The sequence below is a fragment of the Calidris pugnax genome, unplaced genomic scaffold, assembly GCF_001431845.1.
Source record: "Calidris pugnax isolate Ruff unplaced genomic scaffold, ASM143184v1 scaffold225, whole genome shotgun sequence".
Taxonomy (NCBI): Eukaryota; Metazoa; Chordata; class Aves; order Charadriiformes; family Scolopacidae; genus Calidris; species Calidris pugnax.
Window position 1 is genome coordinate 6740344 of NW_015091072.1, and position 25976 is coordinate 6766319.

The 25976-nt window shown below is 42.4% G+C and overlaps 2 protein-coding genes across 6 annotated transcripts in view; one reads left to right on the forward strand and one right to left on the reverse strand.

The window, feature by feature from the left end:
* Positions 1-20014, forward strand: part of CFAP44 (cilia and flagella associated protein 44) — a 37863-nt gene extending 17849 nt beyond the window's left edge. Inside the window, exons 16-32 of the mRNA XM_014957234.1 lie at positions 13-283; positions 2217-2272; positions 2706-2868; positions 3191-3321; positions 4246-4430; positions 4839-5010; positions 6481-6658; positions 7901-8404; positions 10970-11173; positions 11588-11783; positions 12747-12857; positions 14344-14474; positions 15621-15737; positions 16675-16876; positions 17580-17740; positions 18467-18601; positions 19233-20014. Coding sequence (XP_014812720.1) covers positions 13-283; positions 2217-2272; positions 2706-2868; positions 3191-3321; positions 4246-4430; positions 4839-5010; positions 6481-6658; positions 7901-8404; positions 10970-11173; positions 11588-11783; positions 12747-12857; positions 14344-14474; positions 15621-15737; positions 16675-16876; positions 17580-17740; positions 18467-18601; positions 19233-19511 — 3196 coding nt within the window. The 3' untranslated portion in view covers positions 19512-20014. The remainder of the gene's footprint in view (positions 1-12; positions 284-2216; positions 2273-2705; positions 2869-3190; positions 3322-4245; positions 4431-4838; positions 5011-6480; positions 6659-7900; positions 8405-10969; positions 11174-11587; positions 11784-12746; positions 12858-14343; positions 14475-15620; positions 15738-16674; positions 16877-17579; positions 17741-18466; positions 18602-19232) is intronic.
* A 933-nt stretch (positions 20015-20947) lies between these two features.
* BOC (BOC cell adhesion associated, oncogene regulated) overlaps positions 20948-25976 on the reverse strand; it is a 58266-nt gene continuing 53237 nt past the window's right edge. For all 5 annotated transcript variants that reach the window (XM_014957240.1, XM_014957238.1, XM_014957239.1 and 2 more), the window contains exons 13-19: positions 25852-25957; positions 25548-25670; positions 24572-24793; positions 23755-23981; positions 23080-23159; positions 22249-22442; positions 20948-21673 (exon numbers count right to left, since the gene is read on the reverse strand). In XM_014957240.1, coding sequence (XP_014812726.1) covers positions 21489-21673; positions 22249-22442; positions 23080-23159; positions 23755-23981; positions 24572-24793; positions 25548-25670; positions 25852-25957 — 1137 coding nt within the window. In that variant the 3' untranslated portion in view covers positions 20948-21488. The remainder of the gene's footprint in view (positions 21674-22248; positions 22443-23079; positions 23160-23754; positions 23982-24571; positions 24794-25547; positions 25671-25851; positions 25958-25976) is intronic.

Genomic DNA, 25976 nt, shown 5'->3' on the forward strand with positions numbered 1-25976 from the left:
CTCATTTGACAGTACCAGCAGACTACTGATGTTCTGTGGGATGCAGAATGGTGCGCTGCGTGTTTATCCTCTCGAAGATAAAGACCTCACAGTGAATACTCTGAAGGAATACTGGTCTTTCAATGTACATGACAATGATTATGGCCAGATCCAGGGAATCTGCTCTAGTCATGATGATAGGTTTCTCATTACCTGTGGTGGAGATGGAAACATTTTTAGTTTCAACATCTTGTCTCCAGATGATGTTCACAGAGAGCTAAAAGCCAAAATTCCTTCTCCTAGGGTAAGTTGCTACCCTCTATCACTGAATCAGGCCTATTTACAATAAAACTACTGCAGGTGGGAAAAATCCAGTTCAATGACTTGGAATCATAGATCTTTCATAGCAAAAGCTGAGGTTTCCCAAACAATTTGGAACAAGAGTTCTTGAAAAACATTCCCTAATAAACAGGCACTATGACTACATTGTTCCATCGTAATATTTTGTGGTTTTCTCCAAATAAGCATAGTATGTGTTGTTCATATGTAAAATTCTACTGTTTTTTTTTCCCACTCAAAGGTGTAATCATGCCTATTCCTAGAATGAAAGAACCACACGGATTTGTTGTATTTAATCCCTGTCTTGAATTTAGTTCCAGTAAAGCATTATTCTGCTCTGGATGGGGATTCTAGGAATAATATTGGAGAATACCAAATGTATTGTTTCTCAGTGCATCTAGTGCATATACAAGAAGTTGGTCTTTTTAAATTTGCAAAATAGCACAGCGTGAAGCTGATCCTGTTGCTCTTTCCCTCTTGGACAACGTTAGCAGTAATGATTTTACAGGTGTCCTGTAATCATTGTAGACCTTATCACCTTTAGCATGTTTGAACAGATGACACTGGAACTCAATAACAGTTCTACTGATAATACACAAGAAGAGAGAGGTGTCAACTCCCCCACTAAAAACATTCAGACTTAATTGAATCATTCAAAATTGTGCACATTTAAAAAAAAACTCTTGAGTGCTTGAATTAAACAAATATAACTTGAAAGAAGCAGCAAGACCTGTGAAGTAAAGACATGCTATCACACACATTGAATTTTGCAGTAGGTATACATTCAGTACGGTTTAAAAATCTTGAAAGTGTCAACATAAAAATATTTAAAAGTTGAATTTGTTTTAATATGAGTTGGCAACTATGTTTTGAAAGATGCTTGACAGAAAGGAAGTTGTGATTTTTTGGTTATTTAGTTAAATTGTTCACGACTAGTTGGAATCCTAAGAATAGGCTCAAAATTATTTTCTTAAACTAAATTAATGATTGGAACCTGTGATATCATAGCTTTGTTAGCTCCAGTATTACAAGTAGTGAAAAATATAGAATTATAAAGCATATATATAGTTTTATCATTTTGAGTATGTTAAGTAGGTCTATATAAATATCTTTATGGTTAATTTCTATTGTACATATTAGCAACATTGCTTAATGACTATCCTAATTGAGTTTTTTCCTTATCTTCATTAAGTATCTATTCTAATTTTAAGTCGTGCAAGATTTTAAAAATTCCATCTTCATTAAATGTAATGGGATTCTTAGAGAATCAAATACAAATCCTCTGAAACTAATTGAGTTAAATTACAGATCAATTTAGTATGACTGTATTCACTGTAGGGTGATAGGCTCCCCTCTTTTTTTAGAGCATGACTGCCTAGGGAAATGAAGCTTGTGTGACTGCAGTGTCCATCCATCTGTCATTCTTCACAGCTAATAATTGTGAACCCATTATGCAGTCAGCAGAAGCAAACCAGATGAATTACACATGTAACTTGGAATTAGCCCAGGATATGTTGTCTCTTGTCAATGTGGCAGTGAGGGGAGACAAGAGAATTGGGTTTGGGGGATAGAGAACCAAAGATACTATGGGACAGAGTGAAGTTTGGATAAGCAATGATGTAATGGTTAATGTTGATGGGGAGGATATAGGATTTGTGTTCTCTACCCCTAAGAACTGTGCTTCATTAGTTCTTTTACACCTAAACCAAATAAATTGCTTTTTGTTCTTGAAACATTAAAACCTGGTATTTAAGGCCCATATAGCAATATTGATCATGAAGGTTTCTTTGGGTTTTGTGAGAGGCAGTGGGAGCTCTGTCCTAGCGTTTGTAAAAAGCTTTATTGTCTGTTGAAACTCTTATTGCTTTGTTAAAGGCAAGACAACATTTTTATTCTAGAGTGGTCTTGAGAAGGAGAAGGCTGCTGAAGACATTGAGGATCCCAATGCTGACAAGTAAGAGATGCTTAGCTAATGATGAACAAGATTTTCAAGTGGTGGTAGCACTTTCTTCAGACCACATATTTATTTTTGCCTCCTAAGAAGAGGGAGAAGTTAGCCACCCTGAATTTGGATCATTTCCTTGTTGCACACAAAAGTTTTTCAGCCTTTCTCTTTATTTCACCTACTTTTCTGTGGTAGTAATTTAAATATGGTACTCTGAGGTTTACTTAACTTCAGACTACAGAGACACAAGGTCAAGGTCAAAGTCCCATGATGTTAGGGCTTTAGAAATGTACAGGAAGATTATTCCTTTCTAAGTTGCCTTCAGAGCCATTGAGTTCATTGGGAGTTTAAGCCTGTTAAAGAAATCTAAAAAGTTACATAAACTGTAATCTTTCCTCTCTTCCATTGAGATAACACCATTTCCTTTTTCATGTGTTCTCAGCATTGAGGAAGTCAAACAGAAAAAGGAGTATGAACGGAAAATGAAGGAAGCTGAAGGGAAAAAAGAAAAGAAAAGAGAACAGTTAATTGCACTGAGGCATGAGTTTCTTTTTCTTCTTCAAAAGAATCAGGAGTTGCCCAAACACATGCAGCTGCACAGAGAGGTACACCTGTTTTTTATAAGGGTTATTTACCTTTAGGGGCATCTTCTTGTAAAATGTTGCTATGTGATGTATTGGGCCCACCCTTTAGATTAAGGTAGTTCTATGAATATATAATTTGATGGGACTTCTGAGTCACAGCTAATGATTTGTGCCATTTAAGAAGTGTGTGAGAAAAATGTGGTTCTCTGTGGAGATCTGAATAGCTCCTGAAGTAAAGGACTGTGTTGATGTTCTTGGAATTCTAGCACAGGGGCAAAAATATTTATTACAAAAACCTAGCAGCCAGGATAATGTGATGCTGGGTGTTTTTTTCTTTCTGCAGCAGTATGAGATGGACCATAGGATCTTTGAGGAGCTGGAGAGGCAGACAGCACAGAGGATCCAGTTAGTGCAAAAAGAGTTGGCTTGGGATCATGAGAAACACTTGATTGGACTGCAGAAACTACGAAATCAGTAAGTAACATGTTTCTTCTGCTTCTCCCTCTGACCTTGCATGTGGCTTACCACTTACCATGTTGTACCTGCCACAAGGAAAAAGAATGTATTTTTTTTTAAGTGATATAATCAATATTTCTTCTGTTATGATTCTGTTCTTATTTTACTTGGAACATGCACGTGAGTATATATTGATATTTGGGTGTACTTACTTCTTTTGAATCTTTGGTAAAAATTCAAATATGCAAATCAAGAAAGTAACTTCATTCTGATTCACTTCTATATGAAGAAAACTGGAGGGGTTTTTGAGACTGTTTGCATGGATTTTTGTCAGTAAGTTCAGTAAGATTCAAGAACTCTTACTGGAACTTTGAAGAACGACCTATGAAATGAACTCCTGTTTTTCAGGCATGTCGTACATCTGTCAGATATTTTAGTGTCATTGCTAACACAATGTTCCCTATACAGTTTAAAGTTACGAAATGAACTTTCTCAAGAACACAAATTTTAAGCATGAGGTGCATTTGGGGTTGATTTTCTTAAATCTAAGTATATAGCAAAAGATGAATTCCTAAAAATAAATACAGGATAGAAATAATACATAATAAAAAAACACCTTTCCCAGTGCATGACTGGGAAAGTTTTTAATCAGTCCTTAATGGAAGATGAAAGATATTGTCATGAAGAACCAGATGTAAGTTTCAATATTGAGAGAGGTGTTAATAATTATTGTTTACTTTTGAGCATCTCCATTGCTAGATTATATAAAAGTCAATAGATGGCGTCAGATGTCATCATGCTCGTACTTACTGACTTGTGAATTTGCATGTATTGATTGTATGTGCAATAAGTAAATTACATTATTCATGTCCTTTTGGTCAAGGAAAAATGGTGGGTTGCACCTACTGACATCAGACAGTTTTGTCTAATTTGACTTTTCAGGTTTCGGGACTCGCTGGAATTTGAAACTGTTGTTGTTCACGCTATTCAAAGCAACCATCAGATTTCCACCTACAGACTTCTAGCAATGTCTGAGAAATACTACCAAGAATGTCCATCATGGAGGAAGACAGTTCTTAAAGGGGAATGGAAAGAAGCAGAAAAAAAGATCATCAGAGAGACAAAACGTATGCATAAGGCTAAGGATGACCATTTAAATCAGTAATATGGTTTCAGTAATATGGTCTTTCATCTCTGTTTGTTTTCCTGAGTCCAGGCTAAAGAAATTATTATTTATTTAGGTACAAGTAAAGAAATATAACTGTGGTATGTTTTCGGTTTGGTTTTTTTTTTTTTTTTTAAGTACCTACATACATAGTAACACACATAGTTTTCCACGTTTAGGTCAATCTCAGCAGTTGTCTGTCAATCCTGTGGGTAGAATGTGACTGAGTTAAATCAAAGGACCGGAATAAATTCAGAATATGCACTGCAGTGGAACTATACTGATTGACACTAGTTCTACAGGAGCTCTCCCAGGCAGTTTCCATGCACTGTGCCGCATGGTATTTACATCTTCACATGGTCATTTTTAGGTTCAGATGATAGAATTTTCAAGGACGAGGCTGAAGAGCTGAAGATGCCAGAGGTCCGAAAGCCAACCACACGGTATATAGAAAGCAAACGCGAACAAATCAGAAGAATTGTTGAGAAATCTGACAAGGTGAAAGCTAAGATCATGAAGAGGAAGGCAGAGTGGGATGAATTGTGAGTCTTGGACCCTGTGCTCTTTTAGTTCTGCTTCTTGTCTGAGGTCAAGTAATGCCATTTAGCTGTCATATGGCACTATAATCTCTGCCTAGTTTTTTATATTCCTAAGAGCTGTAACTAAAACAAATGAGTTCTTATATATCTCTGAGTCTCAAGAGAGCATTAAAATCTTGCAGTTCATTTCTGTTCTTCTAAAATACTAAAAAAGTCAAATTCAGTAAGGTAGCTGCATCTTCAGATAGGGAGTAAAAAGGTGTCTAAATGAATCATGACTGAGGGACATTTAGACCATTATAGGGTTAATTCTCAGTTAACCCTGACAGCACCACATAGAGCAGATCCTGTAATAGCTGGATTAGGTCAGTTATGCTAGCATCATGGCTGTTATGTATTTGTGATATGCCTTCATGTTTCATGCTGGTCTTTATCTTGAGAGGCAAGAAAGAGGGACAAGACATTTTGAATGCTTATGGAAGTACAGAAGTTCTTCATTAGGAGGTGAATCGCAGGGAATGGGACCAATATAAAGTCAGAATACAAGGCCTTTTAAGGTTAGTTAGTGTTTAACAGTATAGACTGGGATCAGGTATTCTGTGCTGTGGGCTTGTGGAGCATGCACTTGCTAAACCCAGAACTCAGTCCAAGTGTAGAGGTTTAACCTGTCACATGGCAAAGCTATGTTATAACAGGGTTTTATTGGAAAAAAAAAAAAAAAATCTGAGGGTTTTGTTCAAATGTGTGAGGATATGTGTTTGTTCAAATGTGCAGAGGAGAGCCACCAAGCTGGTGAGGGGTCTAGAGAACAAGTCATATGAGGAGAGGCTGAGGGAACTGGGCATGTTTAGTTTGGAGAAGAGGAGGATGAGGGGGGACCTCATTACCATCTAGAACTACCTGAAAGGAGGTTGTAGGGAGGTGGGTGTTGGCCTCTTCTCCCAAGTGAATAATGACAGGACCAGAGGAAATGGTCTGAAGTTGCAGCAGGGGAGGTTTAGATTAGATATTGGGAAGAATTACTTTCCTGAGAGGGTGGTCAGGCACTGGAAGAGCCTGCCCAGGGAGGTGGTGGAGTCACCATCCCTGGAGGTATTTAAGAAACGTGTAGATGTGCCACTTCAGGGCATGCTCTAATGTCTGAGATTGTTGGGTTTTGTCTGTCTGTCTGTGGGTGGGTGTGGAATGGGTGTGTTGGTTTGTGGTTGTATGTGGTGGTTTTTTTGGTTTTTTTGTTGGGGTTTTTTTGTGGTTGGACTCAATGATCTCAAAAGTCCCTTCCAGCCATGAAGGTTCTGTGATTCTGTGATATTCTTCTCAAAGTAGCTGTTGGTTTCTGAAAGAGGTATGTGATTCTTGATCCCTAGCTCACATCCCAAGCCTTGCTGCAGAAATCAGAAGGTATGAAATGACCCTATTTCTTCATCTATATCTTTTCTGTCTTAAAGTTCAGCTTTGTTTTGTACCTACCAGATACAAAAGCAAACCTAGTGATGACTATGAGAATCCCAAGGATGCTGAGGACATCAAACAAGCACGGGAAAATATGGGATGTTACGAGCTGAAGACTGACACTAATTACAGAGTCCCTGAACACAAGCGTATGAACACTGCAGAGAAGGTGATGCAACTTACATCCCTGGAAGTGTTGGTATGTAACCTGATTTATTGATGTGTGGATTTCCCCCTTTTTAGGGGACAGAGGGTAGTGAATTAGTCACTGAAGAAAGTGAAGTGGATGTGGATATGGATCCACATCACTGAAGTGGATGTGGATATGGGTCAAAGAGGTCTTGGAGGACAGACTGTCTTGAGTCAACTCTAATTTCAGATCAGCCTTTCTCTTGTGAACTGTTAGTGCTTCACCAAACTCAAACCTGAATCAATCCAAGGTAACTCTCAGCTGGCTCTTTTTAAATGAGAAATTACCTTTTCCAGTACTTCAGCAGGAACACCTGTCTTTGAATTCTTCAAAAGGTCGTATCACCTAGTAACTGGTATCCTTAGAACACCAAGCTAAATAACCCCTGCCATCAAATACCTCTACAAAAACAGGGATGTGAGCAAGGGCAGGTTTCATGTGTAGCCTCCCAATATTTGCACTTTGGCAATCGCTCCTTCTGGATACTAAGCATTGGAATCTTCCTGAGAAACCAGGTCTTTTGGAGCTGCCTTTCTGTGATAGGACTCCTGCAGCTACCATGCATCTTTTAACCACAAAGACACAAGAAGCTCAAATGTTGTGCAGTATCTTTGCTGCTTTCCTTGTGACTTCTTTCCTCCCCATCCTTATTCTCATAGGAACTGTTTTTAATTTTATTTGGCTGGAGTGCAAAAGAGTGACATTTATTTAGCTAAAAGAACAATGAAGAAATATATCTATTGAGGTTGGAACTGTCTAGTTTCTTTTTGGTAGGAAGCCTTATTTCTTCCTCCTGACAGAGGAGCCTCTTTTCTGTATGGTTTACCTTTTTCTGGTGAAGAGTAAGTCTCAGTGGCCTGAATCTTCCCCAGTCTTATCCTCATGGACCAGTTGCCTAATCCCAGGCCCTTCTTGGCTGGGTGGCTTTGATAGCAAGGCCTAAGCATTACAGAAGCAATGCTGCAGTCTCAGGGAACTCGTTGGATCATTTTAATCTCATGCTTGGGCTCTAGTATCTTTGCTATTTTCTGTGGAGAGAAAGAGAAGTGGTTTCAAAGATTTTTAAAACCACAGAGAGAAAGACAGCTGTTTAAAAATGCTCATGTGTGGAGTTGGTACAGAAAAGAAAATTAATATGGAAGGAAGGAAAGTCAGTATGACAAGCCTGTTAACCATTACTTGTGTTGGGGAAGACAACATACTATATGTGTGTTCCTGGGGAATACTATTAAAATTGTTTTTCCTTTGCAGATCCATAAGAAGAAAGTGAATATGAACAAAGAGATTATGTCTCTGCGGGATCTCAAGGTTTCTATTATTGATGAAATCAAGTGTTTAGTGCAAGAATTGAAATCCATACAGGCAGCCTTGGATTTATCAGAACGCCTCCCTCTTCCCCTGATTCCTCAGTTACACCCAGATGAGGTTCCTGAAAAAAAATTTGAGTATGACAGTGACATCCTCCTGAAGTTCAAAGAGGAGCAGGAGGCCAAGGCAAAGCTCCAGGAAAAACTGGAGGGATCTCCCTCTTCTGATACACTTAGGCATGGGTTTCTTCGAGATCCTTCCATTAAGGAGATTGACCCCGTGGCACAGGTTGCAGGTGCACAAGCAATGGAAATAGCATCATCTGTGGTCACAGAGCAGCGAAAGGTTTTGGAGATTGAGAAGGCAGAGCCAACAGAAATGGAACTGGAAATTTTAAAGAGGGAGAAGATAAAAAATCTATACTTGCAGGAGACCTTGGTTAAAAAGGTAGGAAATCAAAAGTTATTTTTGTGAGGTTGAACAACCCCACTGCATCAGAAATAAAACCAAATCCTCTTCCGTCTCAGGATTGCAGCTACTCTTGCCTGAAGTTCAGGAAAATGCTATCAGGTGCAAGTTTACAGTGTAAACCAGTATTAATCGCTAACTGTGACTGTGTACTAACTATTATTGCTTGAAAAACAGATCTTAGATTTCTTATTGATTGTTCTATGAAACTATGAGCTTAGTGGCCAAAAAATGCAAGTAAAGTGTTAGAAGAGGGGAAAAAAGGAGCATCACTACAACTTTGTAGCTTCATGATGTTCTCAGCTCTTAAATGACTGTAGTCCTGACCCTTTGGGTTCATAAAGTGATTTATAGAATTAAAAAAGGTACAAAAGAGAGTAACCATAACGCTTAGTCATGGAAAAGCTTCTTTAAAAGGCACATCTAAATGGATAAAGCCTCTTTGGCCTGGAAAAGAGGCAGCTGAAGGGGTTGTAGCAGAGGTGATAAAATTATGACTAGCATAGAAAAGGAGAGTGGGAATCATCTCTTAAAAGAAGGAGAGATATCAAATTACATGGTCATGTAGGAAGTTTGAAATATGCAGATGGAAATAGTTTTCCTATCCAACAATAACTAAGCTTTGGAACTCAGCGTTAGGATGTGGGGGAAGCTATGATGTGATAAAGTCTGGAAGAAAAATCCCCTCAAAGCTGTTGAACACAAATATGCTGCTTCAAGCTTAGGATGTCCCTAAGTCAGTTTAGGAGGGTACAGAGACGAGCCTGCCAGTTTAGGAGAGTACAGAGACAAGCCTGCTAGAGATGTTCACTTATTTGCTCCATTTCTTACTGTCTTTTCTCTAAGTTCTGCTACTGGCCATTGACTCTTTGGTCTACTTCAATACAGACAGCTGTGTGTTCATGTGTGTGAAGATTTTGAGGAATATCCAAATGCTGCTGTGACATTACAGATATATATATATATATATTTATATATATATATATATATAAAAAAGTTAATGTTGGCAGCTGCTGATTTAACTGTAAATGTCTAAGGGGACAGCCAGCAGGTATTCTGAAAGAAGTCTGTCAAGGCAGAAGATGTATTTATTGCTACATCTGGGATTGTTACATGAACTACTTCAGGCTACTGTAAAACATTCACTGAAGAGAATGTTTTTGCCTCAGTTTTTCACTGGCAACCTCTCTTCCCACACCTCTTGAGTGGATGGACCCCAAGACAGGGACTTTGGGAGTAAAGTCACTCCCACTGTAGGAGAGGACCAGGTTTGTGATCACCTGAAGAACCTTAACATACAGAAGTCAATGGGATCTGATGAGATGCGTCCCAGAGTCCTGAAGGAATTAGCAGATGTAGTTGCCAAGCCACTCTCCATGATATTTGAAAAGTCATGGCAGTCAGCTGAAGTTCCCAGTGACTTGAAAAAGGGAAACATTGCACCCATTTTAAAAAAGGGGTAGTAAGGAGGACCTTAGTAAGGAATTTAGTTCCTTATAAGGAACTACCAACCTGCCAGCCTCAACTCTGTGTCTGGAAAGATCCTCCTCGAAGCTATGCTAAGGCACATGGAGGACAGAGGGGTGATTTGAGACAATTGACAGGGCTTCACCAAGGGCAACTCCTGCCTGACCAACTAGCGGCCTTCTACGATGGAGTAACTACATCAGTGCACAGGGGAAGAGCTACAGAAGTTATCTGGCTGGACTTCTGTAAGGCCTTTGACACAGTCTCCCACAACATCCTTCTCTCTAAATTGGAGAGAGATGGATTTGATAGGTGGACTGTTTGGTGGATGAAGAATTGGTTGGATGGTTGCATCCAGAGAGTAGTGATCAACGGCTCAATGTCCAGATGGAGATCAGTAACAAGTGGTGTACCTCAGGGGTCCATATTGGGACCTGTACTGTTTAATTTCTTCATTAATGACAAAGACAGTGGGATCAAGCACACCCTCAGCAAGTTTGCAGATGACACCAAGCTGAGTGGTGCAATTGACGTGCCTGAGGGACAGGATGCCATCCAGAAGGTCCTGGACAAGCTCAAGAAGCTTGTTGCACCTCATGAGGTTCAATGAGGCTAAGTACAGGGTCCTGCATCTGGGTTGGGGCAACCCTCAGTATCAGCGTAGGCTGGGGCATGAAGGGATTGAGAGCAGCTCTGCCAGAAAGGACTTGGGGGTACTGGTGGATGAAAAGCTGGACATGAGCTGGCAATGTGTGCTTACAGCCCAGAAAGCCACCGTATCCTGGGCTGTATCAAAAGAAATGTGGCTAGTGAAATACTTCTGGGATGGACTAGGATGCAGTAGAACACTCCTGTGAAGCCCTGGTGATTCTTTTACTATTGTGCTGAGAACGAAGACACGTTTGGGGTTTTACTTTGTCTTTCTAAGCACTTCAGCAATCCATAGTAAATAGCATGGGGGAGTTGTTGATTTGGCAGAGAGAGCTTTTCCCTTCTGCTCCTTCCTCTAGCTTTACATGTTTAGCTCCACTCCTAATACTTTCCCTGTTCCTCATTTGACTCTCTCCTGTGCTCCAGATCAATGCGCTGGTGATCAACTTTGATGCTGAACTTCGCTTTCTGCGGCACAAGAAACTGAAGCTGGATGTGCAGATGAAAAGTGCTGACCTGCGCCACATCACGTGGTATGAAGAGCTGCTTATCCTGAAGAACCTTGAGAAACATGAGAACCTTCTCCAGGAGCGTATTAACAACCTCATCAGTGAGCAGGAGGACATACAAGTAAGCAGGCCACATGCCTGGATTTAACAGTACCACTAATGCATGGCTTGAAACAAAAGCAAGTCATAAAGTAAATGGTGGCATCTTTTTGCTTCATTTTAAGACTGATCCAATGTGTAATGCTAAATTTTGAAAAACAAGAAACTCTTGATGATCAGCCTAGGATGGTTGCTTTTAACTTCCATAAGTTAAACTTTTCATAATCCTAAGAGTTGTATTTTAATAGGTACTTCAAGATGTAGAATAAGTAACAAATTATATACTTAAATTTACAAACATACTTCTAGGTTTTACTTGAAGCATGGGTTTAAAGAGAGAAAGACAAGTTTTGCATTTCCAGATCTCACAGATGCATCCTGTATATGCACACATGGCTCGTACCTTTTAACTGAAGTAGGTTTTTTGTTTGTTTAGTCAAAATTGAACAGCTACCTTGCACAGATGGAGGACAGAAAGTGTGAGATTGTAAAGCTTCAGGAATGTGAGAAAGCTCTTTATGCCAACTTCCAAGCATCCCTTGGAGAAGGCAATGAGTTTGCCCATTTTCTGACCAAGGTTCTGAAGAAGAAAATCGAATGCACGGAAAAAAAAGAAGTTGAAAGAGAAGCAGGTTGGAGATACTGTTCTTTTTGCCTTATGGATTTGTTTCACATACTTCTGTGCGGACAATTAAATGTCTCTCAATTTAGCTGGAGCCCTGGGTACATGCAACACTGAACTCAGTTCCAAAAAACATAGATCAGAGTTACCCAGATTTGTTTATATACCAACCCATGTTCTGTGGCAGCCATCTTGAATGCTAACAATGATGTAATTCAGTCTTTAACATGACTACATTTGGTCTAATGACAGATCCTGCAGTTTACTTCTTGTAAGTCAATACTGGAGACTGATAATTGGTATAAAGAAGAGGCAAAGCTTTAAATAGGTGCTTCCTATGCTGTACCAATGGGAGATGTGGATAAGTGATTAATTACTCTGCCACATTCATGACATTCTCTTTAATGTGTCCATTGACTAATGAGAGATCATAGACCTAATCTGTAATTATCTATTAGTCTAAATATATTATGAAAGGATTTAATTTATCTTAGTGACTTGGTTTTAAACTGTTAGGGCTAGGCAGCCTTACTGAGATGGAACACTTGAAATCAAAAGCCAATTCAGAGAGAGAGCACAAGTGGGACATGATTAGCAAAAAGCGCAGACAACAGTGATGCTTTTGTGACAGCTTCATGCATCCATATTTTGCTTGGTTGATTAATCTCTGTAGTAAAATGGTAAACCCACAAAGTTTAAATTCCTAGCACGTACAAAAGGTGGGAAGCCCCCAAAATGTGCCAGTGTTATTTTTGGCACTACTAGGTGATATCTCTCTCTCAGTTTTTTTCTTTTTGTCCTTTCTGTGAAATTATCAGATCAGTATGATAGGCAGAAGGCACCTGGATTCACATATTACGAGGATGATCTTTTGTGGATTATTGGGATTGTGTTCACCAGCACTTTGGCATAATGCAGAGCTAGTGGGTCTGGGAGTGTTCTGCAAGCCAGCAGTACTGTCCTTTTCTTCCAGGTGAAGAAGATGAGAATGAAGAGGGGAATGATGAGGAGTCCAGCTTGGGGATTGATGAAGAAAATTCTAGATCTGAAGATGAAGTCTTTGATGACACTGTTTGCCCAAACGGTACCTAAGCCATCCTTTCCTTGTGTGGACTACTTGTTTAGCTTTAGGGGCAATATTGTGTGTTTAAAAAGAAACACAGAATTTTTCATTATTCATTTCATATTAATGCCATTAAGGGCCAGATGTGTGTACCCCTCCCCAGTGCAGCATTTCTCCCCAGGAAATCTCAGTGAAAATAATGAAACCGCTGGTAGTGTAGGGTCCCCTAATTAAAAAGTTTGGAAAAATAAAACTTGGCTAAGCACTAAGAATTAATTACTTTGTGTAAAGAACCATTAACTGTTTCACAGTTGTTTTCTGGAAAGAAAAGGCTCCTCTCAGGAGTGGGGCCGGAGCGAGGCTGTAGCTGCTCTCTGGGAACCTGCTGCCTGGCCTAGCTGGATCCCTGCTCAGGGAAGTTCTGCCGGGACCCTACCGTGCTGTTAAATGAAGCTCTTTGTTACCACCTCGTGGATTGATGCAGCAATTGCCTGTTGCTGGGCTGCTCTCTTAAGGGTAGCTGTGAACTTAATGCTTTACTTTGTAAAATCATCTTCATTCATTCATTCAACAAAGGCAAGCAACCCATCCCCCCAGCTCCTTTTTCTTTTGTGTGTTTTTTTAACTAGTTTAGGGTGTTGTTTTTTTTTTAAAAAAATAAAATCTTTGATTGATATGTCGATGACCGTGTAACAACGCTGCTTTATTTTCAGTTAGAACTTACCAACAAATTACCTTATATTTTTTAAATTAGATTTTAACATCCTTTCTACAAATTGAATTTTTGATTAGCTCTTCATTCATCTCCTTTTTCAATGGAATGGGAAGAAATGAAGATTTTTACTTTTTATTAAATAAGTCCAAATTACTAATTTCATAGGGAATTACATGTTGCATTACCCTCTTCATATTTCTCTTTTTGTGTGTCATTTGATTTGCCTTTATTGGGCTCTTTTTTTATTATGCCCTCTGATTTGAGCATAATTATGCACTTGATTAGTATGACTGAAATCACTGCGTTAGATAGAAATTCACAGATCTTCCTTTACATGAAACAAATGAAACAGGTCCTATGAGCCACAGCTTTGTTTAAAAATAGAGCTATAAATGACCCCTACAGCAAATTCATTATTTATAGTGAAGGGTGCTATGGATAAACAACTACAAGTTCACGTAATTGAAGATCATACTGTAACATCTATTAATTAGTGGGACTGCGTTAGTTACAAAAGCAAACTTTTGAGCACTTGGCTTTGATGCATTTAGTCTGGAAACAAATTGTCTTGACTGGACGTAAAGAAAATGGTCCATCCAAGACATTCACCCCCTTGTGGAGGAACATGGCCCATGTGGTTTATGTTTGAGAAAGCTGTAGGGAACCAAGAACGTGGACTTATTACGGAAAACTCTGGGCAGTGTGCACAGTAGGAGAAGCTACTAGTTCAAGCCTGCAACTATAGTACAGTCATGATGAAACTAAGCTATATTTTGACTGTTTCCTTCTCAGACTGCAGCGAGGCGCTGTTCCAAAACACCATCCAGCTCCGGCAGAAGCTGTTAGACATTGAGAAAGCTCTAACAGAGGAGAAGAAAGCTGCTGCTGACCTCAAAAAGAAATATAATGCCTTGGTCAAAAAGGTATTGAAGTGTTTTTCTTCTCAGCAAGTATTACCTGGCTCCATTACAGTGAAAATGTTGTGCTAGTGATTTTGACTAAGATTTAAAAACAAAATCCTAAGCCTTTGAGAGGCCTCAGTTTGGGTAGAGATATCTGTGGTAGCACAGACAGGAGGCAGCTCAACATGGGTCACTTGTCCTCCTGAAAAGGGTAAATCAAGGTGGTCCAACCTTAGCTGCCATGAGGCTGGATCCAGGGTAGGGGTCCAGTTCCTTCCCAGCTGTCTAACCATCCTGCAGCAGCAGAAATGGGATTCTCTGGTTCAGATGAAACACCTGGTGTAGCCTGGCCTATCCTCTGTGCATGAGTTTGGGGATGCAGAGATTAAAGAATACTGACCCTAACACAAATGCAGGTTAAAAAAAATGCATAAAAATGCTATTCTTCCATCGATTTCCTTTGCTTTTTGTTATTTTATTCTGCTCTTTGTCATAGTAATCACTCACAAAATCTCTTGGTGCAAGTTTTCCTTTTAGATTTTTTTGAGCTCCTGCATTCCTCAAGACATTTGATTTATATTACTTCAAAAATATCTTAATTTGAAGGGTTATCCAGGATAGAGAGAGGATTCTGCCAAAATAACATTACGCAAGTCTTGCTTTTATTGTGTCTCAGAAATGTTCCATCAAATATGCTTAACTTACAGCATTTTTTGTTTAGTTTTTAAAGACTTTCCTAAGTGCCAACTGCCACATATTCACCCTGGGGTCTGACATTTGAGTCTGAATTGTTTCTTTCTCATGAAGAATCAATAAGCATTTCCAGGCAAAACACAATAAAAAGTATCTTGCAGGCTTGGTAGATCTAGAAGTGTTTTAGACGCTAACAAAGCAACTGTCTCTTGATACAGGGCTTGTCTACGAAGGAGACATTTATGAGTGTACATGTGCACAGAGGTATTCAGGGTAGAACCTTGCTTCAATATGTAGATGATCCTCGTGTTTGGCTGTGAAACTCATCCATCATAGTATGCTAAAAAAAAAAAAAAGCGTAATGTTTTCTATACTTCTTTCCCTTTGGATCAGGAACTCTAACATAGAACTTTGCTGCCTTATGTATTTGAGTAGTGATGGATTTTTGTTTGTCCCCAATTTGTCTTTCTGCAGGTAAAAGCAGTGGAAATCAGTCTGAACACCACAGAGAAGGAACTGGAGACCTTTCAGTGGGAAAAGCAGCAGAGACTGAATGAGTTATATGTAGTTGTGCCTTTGAAACTCCATCAGGTAATGCAAGAAGTTGTACATCTGCAGGTGCAGAACAGCCTACGTACAGCTAAATAATGGTGTTACTGTTCTTTGGGGCCCTTAGTTCATGATTCACCATAGTCTCCTGGGAGTGAAGTGCTATTAATTGAACTTCATGCTGCTATTTCCTCTAGATTTTTTTTTTTTCCTTCTCCTATTGACAGAAGAGAGTTAAGGACAGGCAGGAAGAGAGTTAAGGACAGGCAGGTCAGTCTATTGCTGAAATGTGCATAGTCTTCAAGTGTTTTATATGTGTGGCATGGGATTTTCCTTCAGGCCCATACCTACTGATATTCTCCTGGAAAAAACAAACAGCCCCAAAAAAACAAACAAAAAAAGCCCTCAAACTATTGAAACTAATGGGAGTTTTGCCTGACTCAATAATGCTGGATTGAATGCAGTGCATTCATCTACATAGCTGTTAGTACAGGGATGATAAGTAGAAAATGAAGAGAAAAATTCAAGACAATGCTGTTATTTCCTCTGGGCTGAATCTTGTCCTCAGAGAGAGAAGATGATAGGCCTTTGCCTGTTCCACCTTATATACCTCTGAGACAAGCTCAGGTCTCCTCATTTGTTCTATCTCCCTTCATTAAAAGGTTGGTAAGAAAGACAGAAGAGTCTAAGACCTGACTATGCAATCCCACAGCTCCCAGATCATTCAAAAGTACAGTTGACAGGGAGTCCCTTACTCCCCCTTTGTCCCAGGTGCCATAGAAGGGTAGACAGCTTCATATGTAGGCAGTCATCACAGCTATAAGTGGTCTTTAAGCTTTGCTGAGTGGTAGTGATTCCCTGGCCTAAAACACTATTATCTCACTCATTAGTTCTCTAACGCTCACACATTTGCTATCCAGAGAAATCACCAGCACCCTTAATCAGTAAATCCAGCCTTGCTTATGGCAGTTTCTCATAGGTGGAGTACTTGGTTAATGGGGAGATGCCCAGTGACTTCTCCCAGGCTTTGGTATTTACCAACCAGACCTTAAAGTATCTGCAGAGGAGAATTGTGGACCTACGTAATGAAAAGATAATGCAAAGAGAGATCTATAAGGTGGCCCAGGAGCAACATAAGCAGCTTGTCCAGGACAAAAAGGAGATGGAGATAGAGATTCGACGTAAGTAACAGAGATTCTGAACAACACAGCATATTAATGCTCGTTCTGTCCCCCTCTCTGGCAGAGGGTAACTCTCCAGATGTCTGTCTTAACATCTGTGTGAGTGTAACAGCTGGTTACTGCAGAAAATAAAACAGAAAAAACAGATCAAGTGGACCATTAGATTAAGTACTGGTAGTTCTCCAGCACAGCAAAATCATTAATTAGGCTGTGTGAAATAATTTGGGAACGTAGTATTAAGGAGAGTTGACTGAGATGAGACTGTTAAGTCAGGACACACAATTGCTATTTCTGGCTATAAAGCAAAACTGCTAGGAAAAAAGTCCTTTCCCCAAAGCTACATAAGCTTTTTTGGCAACTTCATCCTCTGTGTAACATAAGAAGAATGAAACAAGCCCTATTTGAAATGTTTGCTTTCCCAAGATGTGTCTAGCTCCACCAAACCTGCGGAGGCCCTGTGCAGCCTTGGGTGGGGGAGCAGCTTACTAGGCCTGGCTTAGAGTGTGGCTTTGTGACCACACGGGCAGGGTCACGGACAAATACAAACAACAATACCCAGTTATGAGATCTGTGTAGTTTTGTGTGAATTATTTATTACAGAGGAAATACCAAAGATCTGAGAGAAAAAGCTGAGGGTAAGGCAGAAATTCTTATTAACCAATGAAAGGCAGTGATGCCATTTGTGCCGTGCCCCTTCTGTTAGGACTGGAAGAGAAGTGCCATCATCTGATGATGAAGAAGTTTGGCCGGCTGGTTGATTTTGAAGCAGTTCAAGCACACTCTGTTAACATACACGTGGAAGAGTTGAAAGTGCAAATAATGCAGAAAGAATATGAGCAGTCCCTGGAGCTCAAAGAGTGGGAGGTAAGGAACAGGAAAAGGAGGAAGACTTCTATGTTATGATGATCTGTAAGGCTTCATTTCCCTGGGGCTGAATAGTTACACTAAAATCTTCTGTGAACGTGTTAAATATTTGTTTCTTTTCACTTGTCATTAATGTCCAACTTGCATTTCCCATCACCATTCCTACCTCTGTTCCAGTTGCTAATGCGCATCCTATTTTCTCATGGAGGCAGTTAATGCTCTTTTTGTTTTACTTTCCTCAAATGCTTTCTTCTTCTTCAGTCCACATGTGAAGTTCTTCCAGATTGCTTTCCTTTGGTTTTCAGCTGGTATTTGGTACCTACTGCCTCCTCCCACTGCCTTTGGTGACAAACTAGTTGAGTAGAGGACAGCCCTGGCTCATACCTGGGGTGCTAGTCTGTGCAGTCCAAAGAGTTCATGTCTATTTAGGGGGGGCTATGGTTCAGCTACTGTAATGCAAGCAGGAAACGTGCTGACCTTACAGAAGGGCACACACTGGAGTACTGTGTTGCCTAACTGCTTTACCTACTTAGGCATTTGCAATATTTAAAAAAAAAAGACCACAACACCATATTACACTAAAGGTAGTGTGGGATCAGGTGGTGTATGCAGGGTCAGTCTGTTGTTACCTCTCTTGTGTGACACTTGTGTTGTACCTAGTGCTTCTTCCCCACTTGACACTTTTTGTCCTCTCTCATCCCAGCTCAACCTTTTATATCTTTCCAGGATAGAATCTTAGACCGGCGGCAGCAGCTAGTGAAGCTGATGAAGGAAAACACCAGCAAGCTGCAGCAGCTGAACCAATTTTGCCTTGAAAAGCAGCAACTTGAAACTAAGCTGGCTTCACTGAAGAATGATCTGGTAAATTTTTTAGCCACTGTACTATGTGCAGGTTTGGGACTGTTCAGACACAAGTAAGGGATCATCTGGCCCTCACCAGGTTTTTGGTCTTGCATCCTGCTCTGCAGTCAGCAGTTCAGGCTAATATTGCTTAGTGGCACAGGCTGAATGGCTGCTCCAGGCCTTGTATAAGGGAAGATGAATGAGCTGATCCAGAAGTAGGTCATACCTTAGCTGCTAATTTCTTACTTAGCTGCTTTCTAATATTGAAAGAAACTCAGCTTAATTGTAATTAAAAAACACCTTGCAGCAAGTCAAAATTACTCCTTTGTTACATGGAAACAGCCAAATGAATTGAAGTATCTTCTTTGCCCTGTATTAGGGAATAAGGCAGCTACCTGTGACAGTCACAGAATCACAGGGGGCTGGAAGGGACCTCTAGAGATCATCTAGTCCAACCCCCCTGCCAAAGCAGTCTGAGTCTAAGTTCTTGGTCCCTCCCTTTGAGTTCCAAGTAGTTCTGAGTGAGAAGTGGAGAAGTCGTGATCTGTCCTGCCTCTTAGAAAGCTTCACTTTCCCACTTGAAATAAATTTCCACCGTTCATTCTCCCATGTTTTACAGGAGCTATCTTTTTTTTCTCTCTCCTTACAGGGAGCAGAATTTCAGGCCACCCGAACTACTGCCATCAAAGAGAAGGCCAGGCTGGAGTCACGGCTCAAGCAAATGGCTCATGACACAGCCCTCCTAAGAGAAGAAATCAATCTTCTAAGCAGAAAAGATGGGTACTTAAGAGAAGAACTTGCTCTCCTTAGAAGAAAAGATGAGTGCCTCTTTCCACAACCTTCATCGCCACAGGACTCTGAAACACCAACTGAATCATTCCCTGTTCTTACGCCAAAAGCGGTAACTAACAGTCCAAGCCTCCCTTAAAAATGGGCATGGGTAACTGTGGCAGTAGTTGTACCTGCAAGTGTGAAATTAATTGCTTTGGCTATTCAGGGGTTTAGTTGTAAAGGGTTGTATTTGCTTTCCCTATCAAAATATGACTGTAGTGACAGATATGGAATTTGAAAGTGCAAATACAACTAGTAATTGCTGTTATCAGCCCATTGCAGAGATTTGTGCTGGACAGATGCTGTGTGTGTGTGTGCACGTGTGCATATATCTGCTCTTCAAATGAGTGGCTGTTGAAGTCTGGATATGAGTGTCACATGGGCAAATATACCTTTGGCACTTGTGGTCTCAAAAATTGTGAAGAGAGGTCTGCCTTAAAGGTGTGTTTTGTTATTTACTGAACATCCTACCAGCTGTAGCACTTTACTCTAACTAGCTCAGTTAGCAGAGAAGGAAAGTGCCCTTTGTTTGGAGAAAGCAAAGGGACCTTTGTCCTCAGGGCCTGCAGTGCTCAGACGGGTATGGAGCCAATCACATGTTTTCCTGCTTGCCTCTGCTCTGTGGCAATGGAAAACTGCAGTTTTCCAGCACAGGACATGGTATTTACCTGCCAGGAGGAAGGTATAGCAAATACAAAGTCAGCCTGTACTTCCACTGGCTTGCACTGGCTTCAACAGAGCGGGAGCCCAGGCCCTGTATGTTTTCAGGTTTTATCCTTTTTTGCCTCTGGCATTTAGTATAGTAGCAGGGCACAGTCATTTACAGCACTTACCTGTCCTGCTCTGATAACTTCCTTCATCCCAAGTGCAGGGGTTGTGTTGCACTGTTCTTCCAGTGCAAAAAGGGTACACAGGGAGGTTTGGGGTTTGTTGTTAATTTTTAATTAAATAGATCAAACAACCTGCAGCTGTTCTTGCTCTTCTGCCCCACTCCCTGCCTTTTGCCACTGGTCTTTGCTCCTCTGTCTGATGTATGCTCAGCCAGGATCCAAACAGACCCCAGCCAGGCACAAGCACTGCCCCTGCTGGCCTCAGCACAGTGGAATGAATGGTACACGTGCAGCCTGCCTTTTCAGTGCCGAGCATCCCCTGTTGCCTTAAGGGAAAAAAACCTACCCTTATCCAAAGGCTACCAGTATCCAAAGGATACTGAAAAACCACAGGATAGGGGTGGGGGATAAGGAAACAAAATTTGCAGATTTGGGTGTCCATCTGCCTCCCCCTCCCACCACCAAACTCATGCAGCTGTCCTTAGAGATAAATGCAAATTTCCTCTAGCTGTGCTCCTCACTAGATGTTTGATGTCACTTGACTGGCACAGGTAGTGGCTGTCCCTCTTCTGAGCTCAGCATAAAGAAGATTCATGTCGGTGGCTATTTGGAAAACTCTAAGTGCAGGAAAACGCCACCGTTCCCCAAACGTCCTGCTTGCTGTCTGAAAGTAAAAAAAGAGTAGGTTCATTCTGTGGGAGGATTTAGTATACAGCCAGCCACAGAAAAGACTAAAGCCTTTATTTTAGATGTTAAAGCGTGGGTTTGTCTTTACAGATATGCAGCTGCAGATGGCGTGTATGTGAAGGGTTGTTTAAGTTGGTCAGGCAGAGTGCATAACTCCAGTCCGTTCACAGGAGTGTGTTCTCGGGACAAACCTTCCCCTGGGGGAGAGGAAAAGACTTTTTCGACAGCGTTATCTTTTGTGAAGCCCTCGTTGCAAGAGGGTGCTAGATCTTGGTGGTGGCAGCTCTGTTTGAACCCATGTCCTGCGACGTCTCTTGTGCTGCTCTTTCAATCTTGTGCTCTGATGAACAGCCCCGTGCCACGGATAGTTGCTCCCTTGTTTCCTGGGCCCTCCTGTGACCTTGCTGAGGATGCCTTCTGTCTCCATAGCATTATAAAAGGCACATATACATCTATATACAAGTGCATAAATATATAAATAGGGGTGTTATACAAAAATAAATACCCATTCTCTTTTTCTCTTTAGAATAAGTCTTTTGCAAAAGGCAGCTTGGTCCCTAGCTGGTAGGAGAATGAGTCTCTAAGGGCCTCAGTGGTGGCGGGCTGCCGTTCAAATGTCTTGGTAGGTCGTGACCCAAAGATGTGATCACTGGGTTCTGGGGATGGAGATCTCCTCTGGACTGGCAGCAATCTAGTCTTTCTACCTCTTCAACTGGCACTAGGCCTAGGCAGCAAGGGCTTCCTGAAAAGGAAAGGAGCAAGGAACAATTACAATGCATACAGAGCTGAGAGATACTATGGTACCTTTCTAGTCAACAGTCTACTTTATGAGGGTAGGTACTCTAATCAAACAGGAAGGTCTGGATTCTGAAAGTCCTGGCTGCATGGGAGTTTGATTCTACGCTTGCACACAAAAAGTTTGATCCATGCTACAGGAGTGGATCAATGGATCAGGTCCTAGGGAGATGGATTCACATAATTTTTCAGGGACCTTGTTTTACTGGTGGTCTGGAAAACGCAAAATTAAGAAGGACTAAAAAAAGGACAGTGTCTTTGCACCTGGAGGTGGGTATGTGCCCTTCTGGCAGCACATAGCTCAAGCTTTTAGATAAATGAGAAATGTGTTCTTTAAAACTGACTGAGGCAATTTACAGCCACCAACTGGCTAGTGTGGCCTTTCCATGCTGTTCTATGCAGTGTTAAAACTGTCCTTGCACTGCAGAAGCAAGCATGAACAAAGCCATCAGAAAGGCTCTCCATCAAGATCGGCCTAAAATGATACAATGAAGCAAGCACAGAGTTTTCCAGACCACTGACCTTGGTGGAACAGGGGATCCCGTCGAACATCCAGGCTGGGGCCTCCCACTTTGCTGCCCATCACTGGATGATGGAGGCCAACAAAGTGCTCTTGAAGGTGAGGACAGTCATCTTGTGGCTGAAGAAGCTGGTGAGTGGAGTCATCAGGGAGACTGTAGAGGAAAGAGCTGTCCTCTGTTCTTGAGTTGGGCAATCTGGGGAAGCAGACAAAGAGGTTTAGCACTATTCCCAGATCTTTCCTCCTTGAAAGATATGACCTGTGTAACATCCCAGCCAGCTGCATCAATACAGTGACATAGAGCACTCCTAAGTGAGGGGAAGGGCAGAAATTGGGGTGTACTTGTGGGATGGGAATGATGTGATGTGACCTGGTATCCATGACTCAAAAATCTAGTGGATGCAACAGGAGCTGGGAGAAGCAGTACCTCCTGAGGAACACGGGAATAATGACTTGACATCTGAACAGTGAGACACAAAGGATCTGCAGCTGGACCCTGGCCAGGTTCTGGGGCAGCTGTTTGTCAGCATTCAGTCATAAACATTAGTGTCTCTCATCCTTACTTTTCAGTCTCCCACTTAGGAGCAGGGGGAGGAAAAGGGGGCAAATAGGTCTTGGCAATCTCTACAATTAAATTATCCCTCCCTCAAACCATCAGAGGCATTAGCTGAAGATGGCTTAGATGGCCTCCTTGTACCAAGAAGGCTGAGAGCTGGAGCATGGATTTGTTTCCCAAATGACAGGACCGTGCTAAGGGCAAGCTTTTGTGAGCGTGTAGTCTTGTGGCCCCCACTGGATTGTTCCACCCTCCCCCTCCATAAGCCAAGGCTAACCTGGAGGGCTGGTAGTCCTGCTGGGCATTCCCGTTCTGCAGCACTCTCGCCTGCAGCAAGGCATTGGTCTCCTCGTGTGACTGGAAGGAGAGAGAAGGATTCTTAGCAGAGCAACACCACAAAGCAGCATTAAGAGGCAGCTGTTGATCTGGGAGCCAGAGCCACGAGGCAGACTGTTGAAGCTCTTATGACAGAAGGCAAGAAAAAGACAATGAAGGACAGAGTAGAACCAAGTAGAACCAAGTGAGCTGAAAAGCTCCCTTCATGCTTACTGCTGAATTCTTGGGGGTGATACCCAACTTACAGTCTCAGCTATGGCACTCCCTTGGCCTGTGTTACTATCTACACACAGAGTGCTCAGCAGCATTAGTCTCTGTGAGCTTGCCTCAGGAGAAAGAGGAACCTTTCCCATAAGAGCAGCCTTTGCTCACTGCCTCCTCCATACTCAGAGCCACTACCCCAAGAAACCACCTCTTCACCAGTGTTTTGGAGACCTTCTTGTTCCTCCCATGTTTCAGACTCCACTGCAAAGGGGAAATCCCTTTTAAGAAGAAGCCAGTCTTGCCACTTCTACATGCTGCAAAGGGTGCCAGCCACATCTAGAGAAACCCTCTCACTTCAACCACAGCCTCCAGCTCATGCCAAAGTAACTTGTAACTGCAGGTGTGGACATACCTGTGGCACTTCATCTGGGCTGTAATCGCGGGGCTTGGTGCTTGCATAGCCCACTCCTGCGGAGGGGCAGATGCCATTCAGATGTGCCCCGTTAGCGTAGGGCTGCCCGTTAACATAGGGATGTCCATTGGCACGAGGAGCAGAGATGCCCCTCAGAGGCACCATGGTGTACTGGCAGGATGATACCAGCAGCCCAGCTCCTGGGAAGCCCATGTCGATGGTTTGCTCTGCAGGTGGAAGAAAAAGGAAGTCTGAGGCCAAAGGCAGAGGCAAAGCTGAGCTTCTTGGAGTGAGCTGCCAGCAGGAATAGTGTGAGACTCTCCTATCAGGCAACTATCCTGGCACCCTTGTAAACAAATGGTGGAAAGGGGCCCTACATGAAGGTGAAAGGATTACCCCTTTCCCCCTGTCTAGTCGAGGAATCATAGAATGGTTTGGGTTGGAAGGGACCTTAAAGATCATCTAGGTCCAACCCCCCTGCCCTAGGCAGGGACACCTCCCACCAGACCAGGTTGCTCAAAGCCCCATCCAGCCTGGCCTTGAACACCTCCAGGGATGGAGCATCCACAACTAGAAGTCTGTCTAGTCACAGACTTCCTTCTCAACAAGGTAAGCAGGACAAGGGACAAATTGTGACCTTTGTCTTGATGGGATTCCACCGGACATTTGGGACTTGCCCTCTGCCCACCCCTCTCCCTGTTTCCCAGAATGTGCCACCCTCACATTTTGGGTGTTTGACCCAAGTGTGCCCAGGGTCAGGTCTAACCCAGAGGGCAAAGCACATCTTGTAAATCAGCCCTCAAGAAAGAACCCTTACTCTGCTTGGACCAGGCTCTCCACAGGCAAAAAGGGATGAAAGCCACGATGAGGAGTACGATAGAGCCCAACACAACGCCTACAATCAAGTATGGCAAGTCGCTGGAACGGGCCACCATGGCTCCTGTCCCCAGGCCGCTGTGGCCACCACCGAGTGGGGGATGCTGCTGGGGGGGCACTGTGGAGGGTGGAAGACGACCTGGCAGACCAAGAGACTTCCGAGCTGCAAAGGGAAGAGACAGAGAGAGAGCATTAGATACAGATATGGTCTAGTTGGGGGTGTCCCTGCTGACTGCGGGGAGGTCGGACTAGATGACCTTTGGAGGTCCCTTCCGGCCTGGGCAATTCTATGATTCTATGACATGGCAGACAGAATAGCAGCCTTCTCCAGGGATGTCTAAGCTGCTGTGGAATGGACTGATTTCTATGGTGGCTTTAAAGAAGTGCTGGGTGACTGAGGAGTTCCTAGGCTGATGCACACTGCAGTACAGACAAGTCCTCTGTGCTTGGCTTACAGATCTGCCAGGCTCTTGGGCTGCTAAAGCAAAAGGAGCAAAATAGCTTCTCCAAAACACACACTTGGACTTAATACTGGTTTTATCGTGACAGTGCAACTGCCTGGAAGAGAACATGGGACCTGCTTATAACCAAACCCAGGGGGTCAGCGCAGCAAGGGAAAGTTAGCCCTTCTGGTTCCTGTCACCATCTATGTGATTCTCAGGAAAACAAAAGGTAACTGCTACTCTGAGGGCAACGGACCCTGCGTGAGGGCTCTGTGAGTACTGCTGTGGGTACATACACATACTGACCAACAGCAGCGACAAACCTATGCCTCTCTGCTGCCCCTGTGCTGCCTCCGTCGCCGTGCCTGAGCTTGGATGACGCACCGTCAGGCAGGGATGGTACCTGCCTTGCTGTGCCCTGACAGCTGCAGGCAGGGGTGGCAGCAGCCAGAGGGGCCCTGTGAAGCTGGTTACCTTTGGTTTCACAGATCATCACGTTGCTGAACTCGCTTTCTCCACCCTCATTGAAGCACTGCATCTTAATGTCATAGGAGGTCTCTGGCTGTAGGTGGCTGATGGAGTGCCAGTAGCGGTCTCCTGAGGAGGGAACACACACGTGGTACCATTAGCTTCCTTGGGGAACACGAGAGGGCCCAGCTCTGCAGCAGTGCTAAGTAAAGCAGGCTGGGACAGCAGCAGCAGCCTTTTGTGTTACTTCTGGCTGTGTGCTCTTCCAGGAGGAACCATCAGCTGGGGCCAGTCTCTCACTATCTCCTACCTTCCACTACATCCTTCTTGTAGTCGCTGTCATTGTCACTGTCAGTGGGGCGGTAGTAGATGTAAAAACCATGGATGGGAGTGTTGTTGTTGCTGGCTGGGATATACTGCAGAAAATGGGAGAAA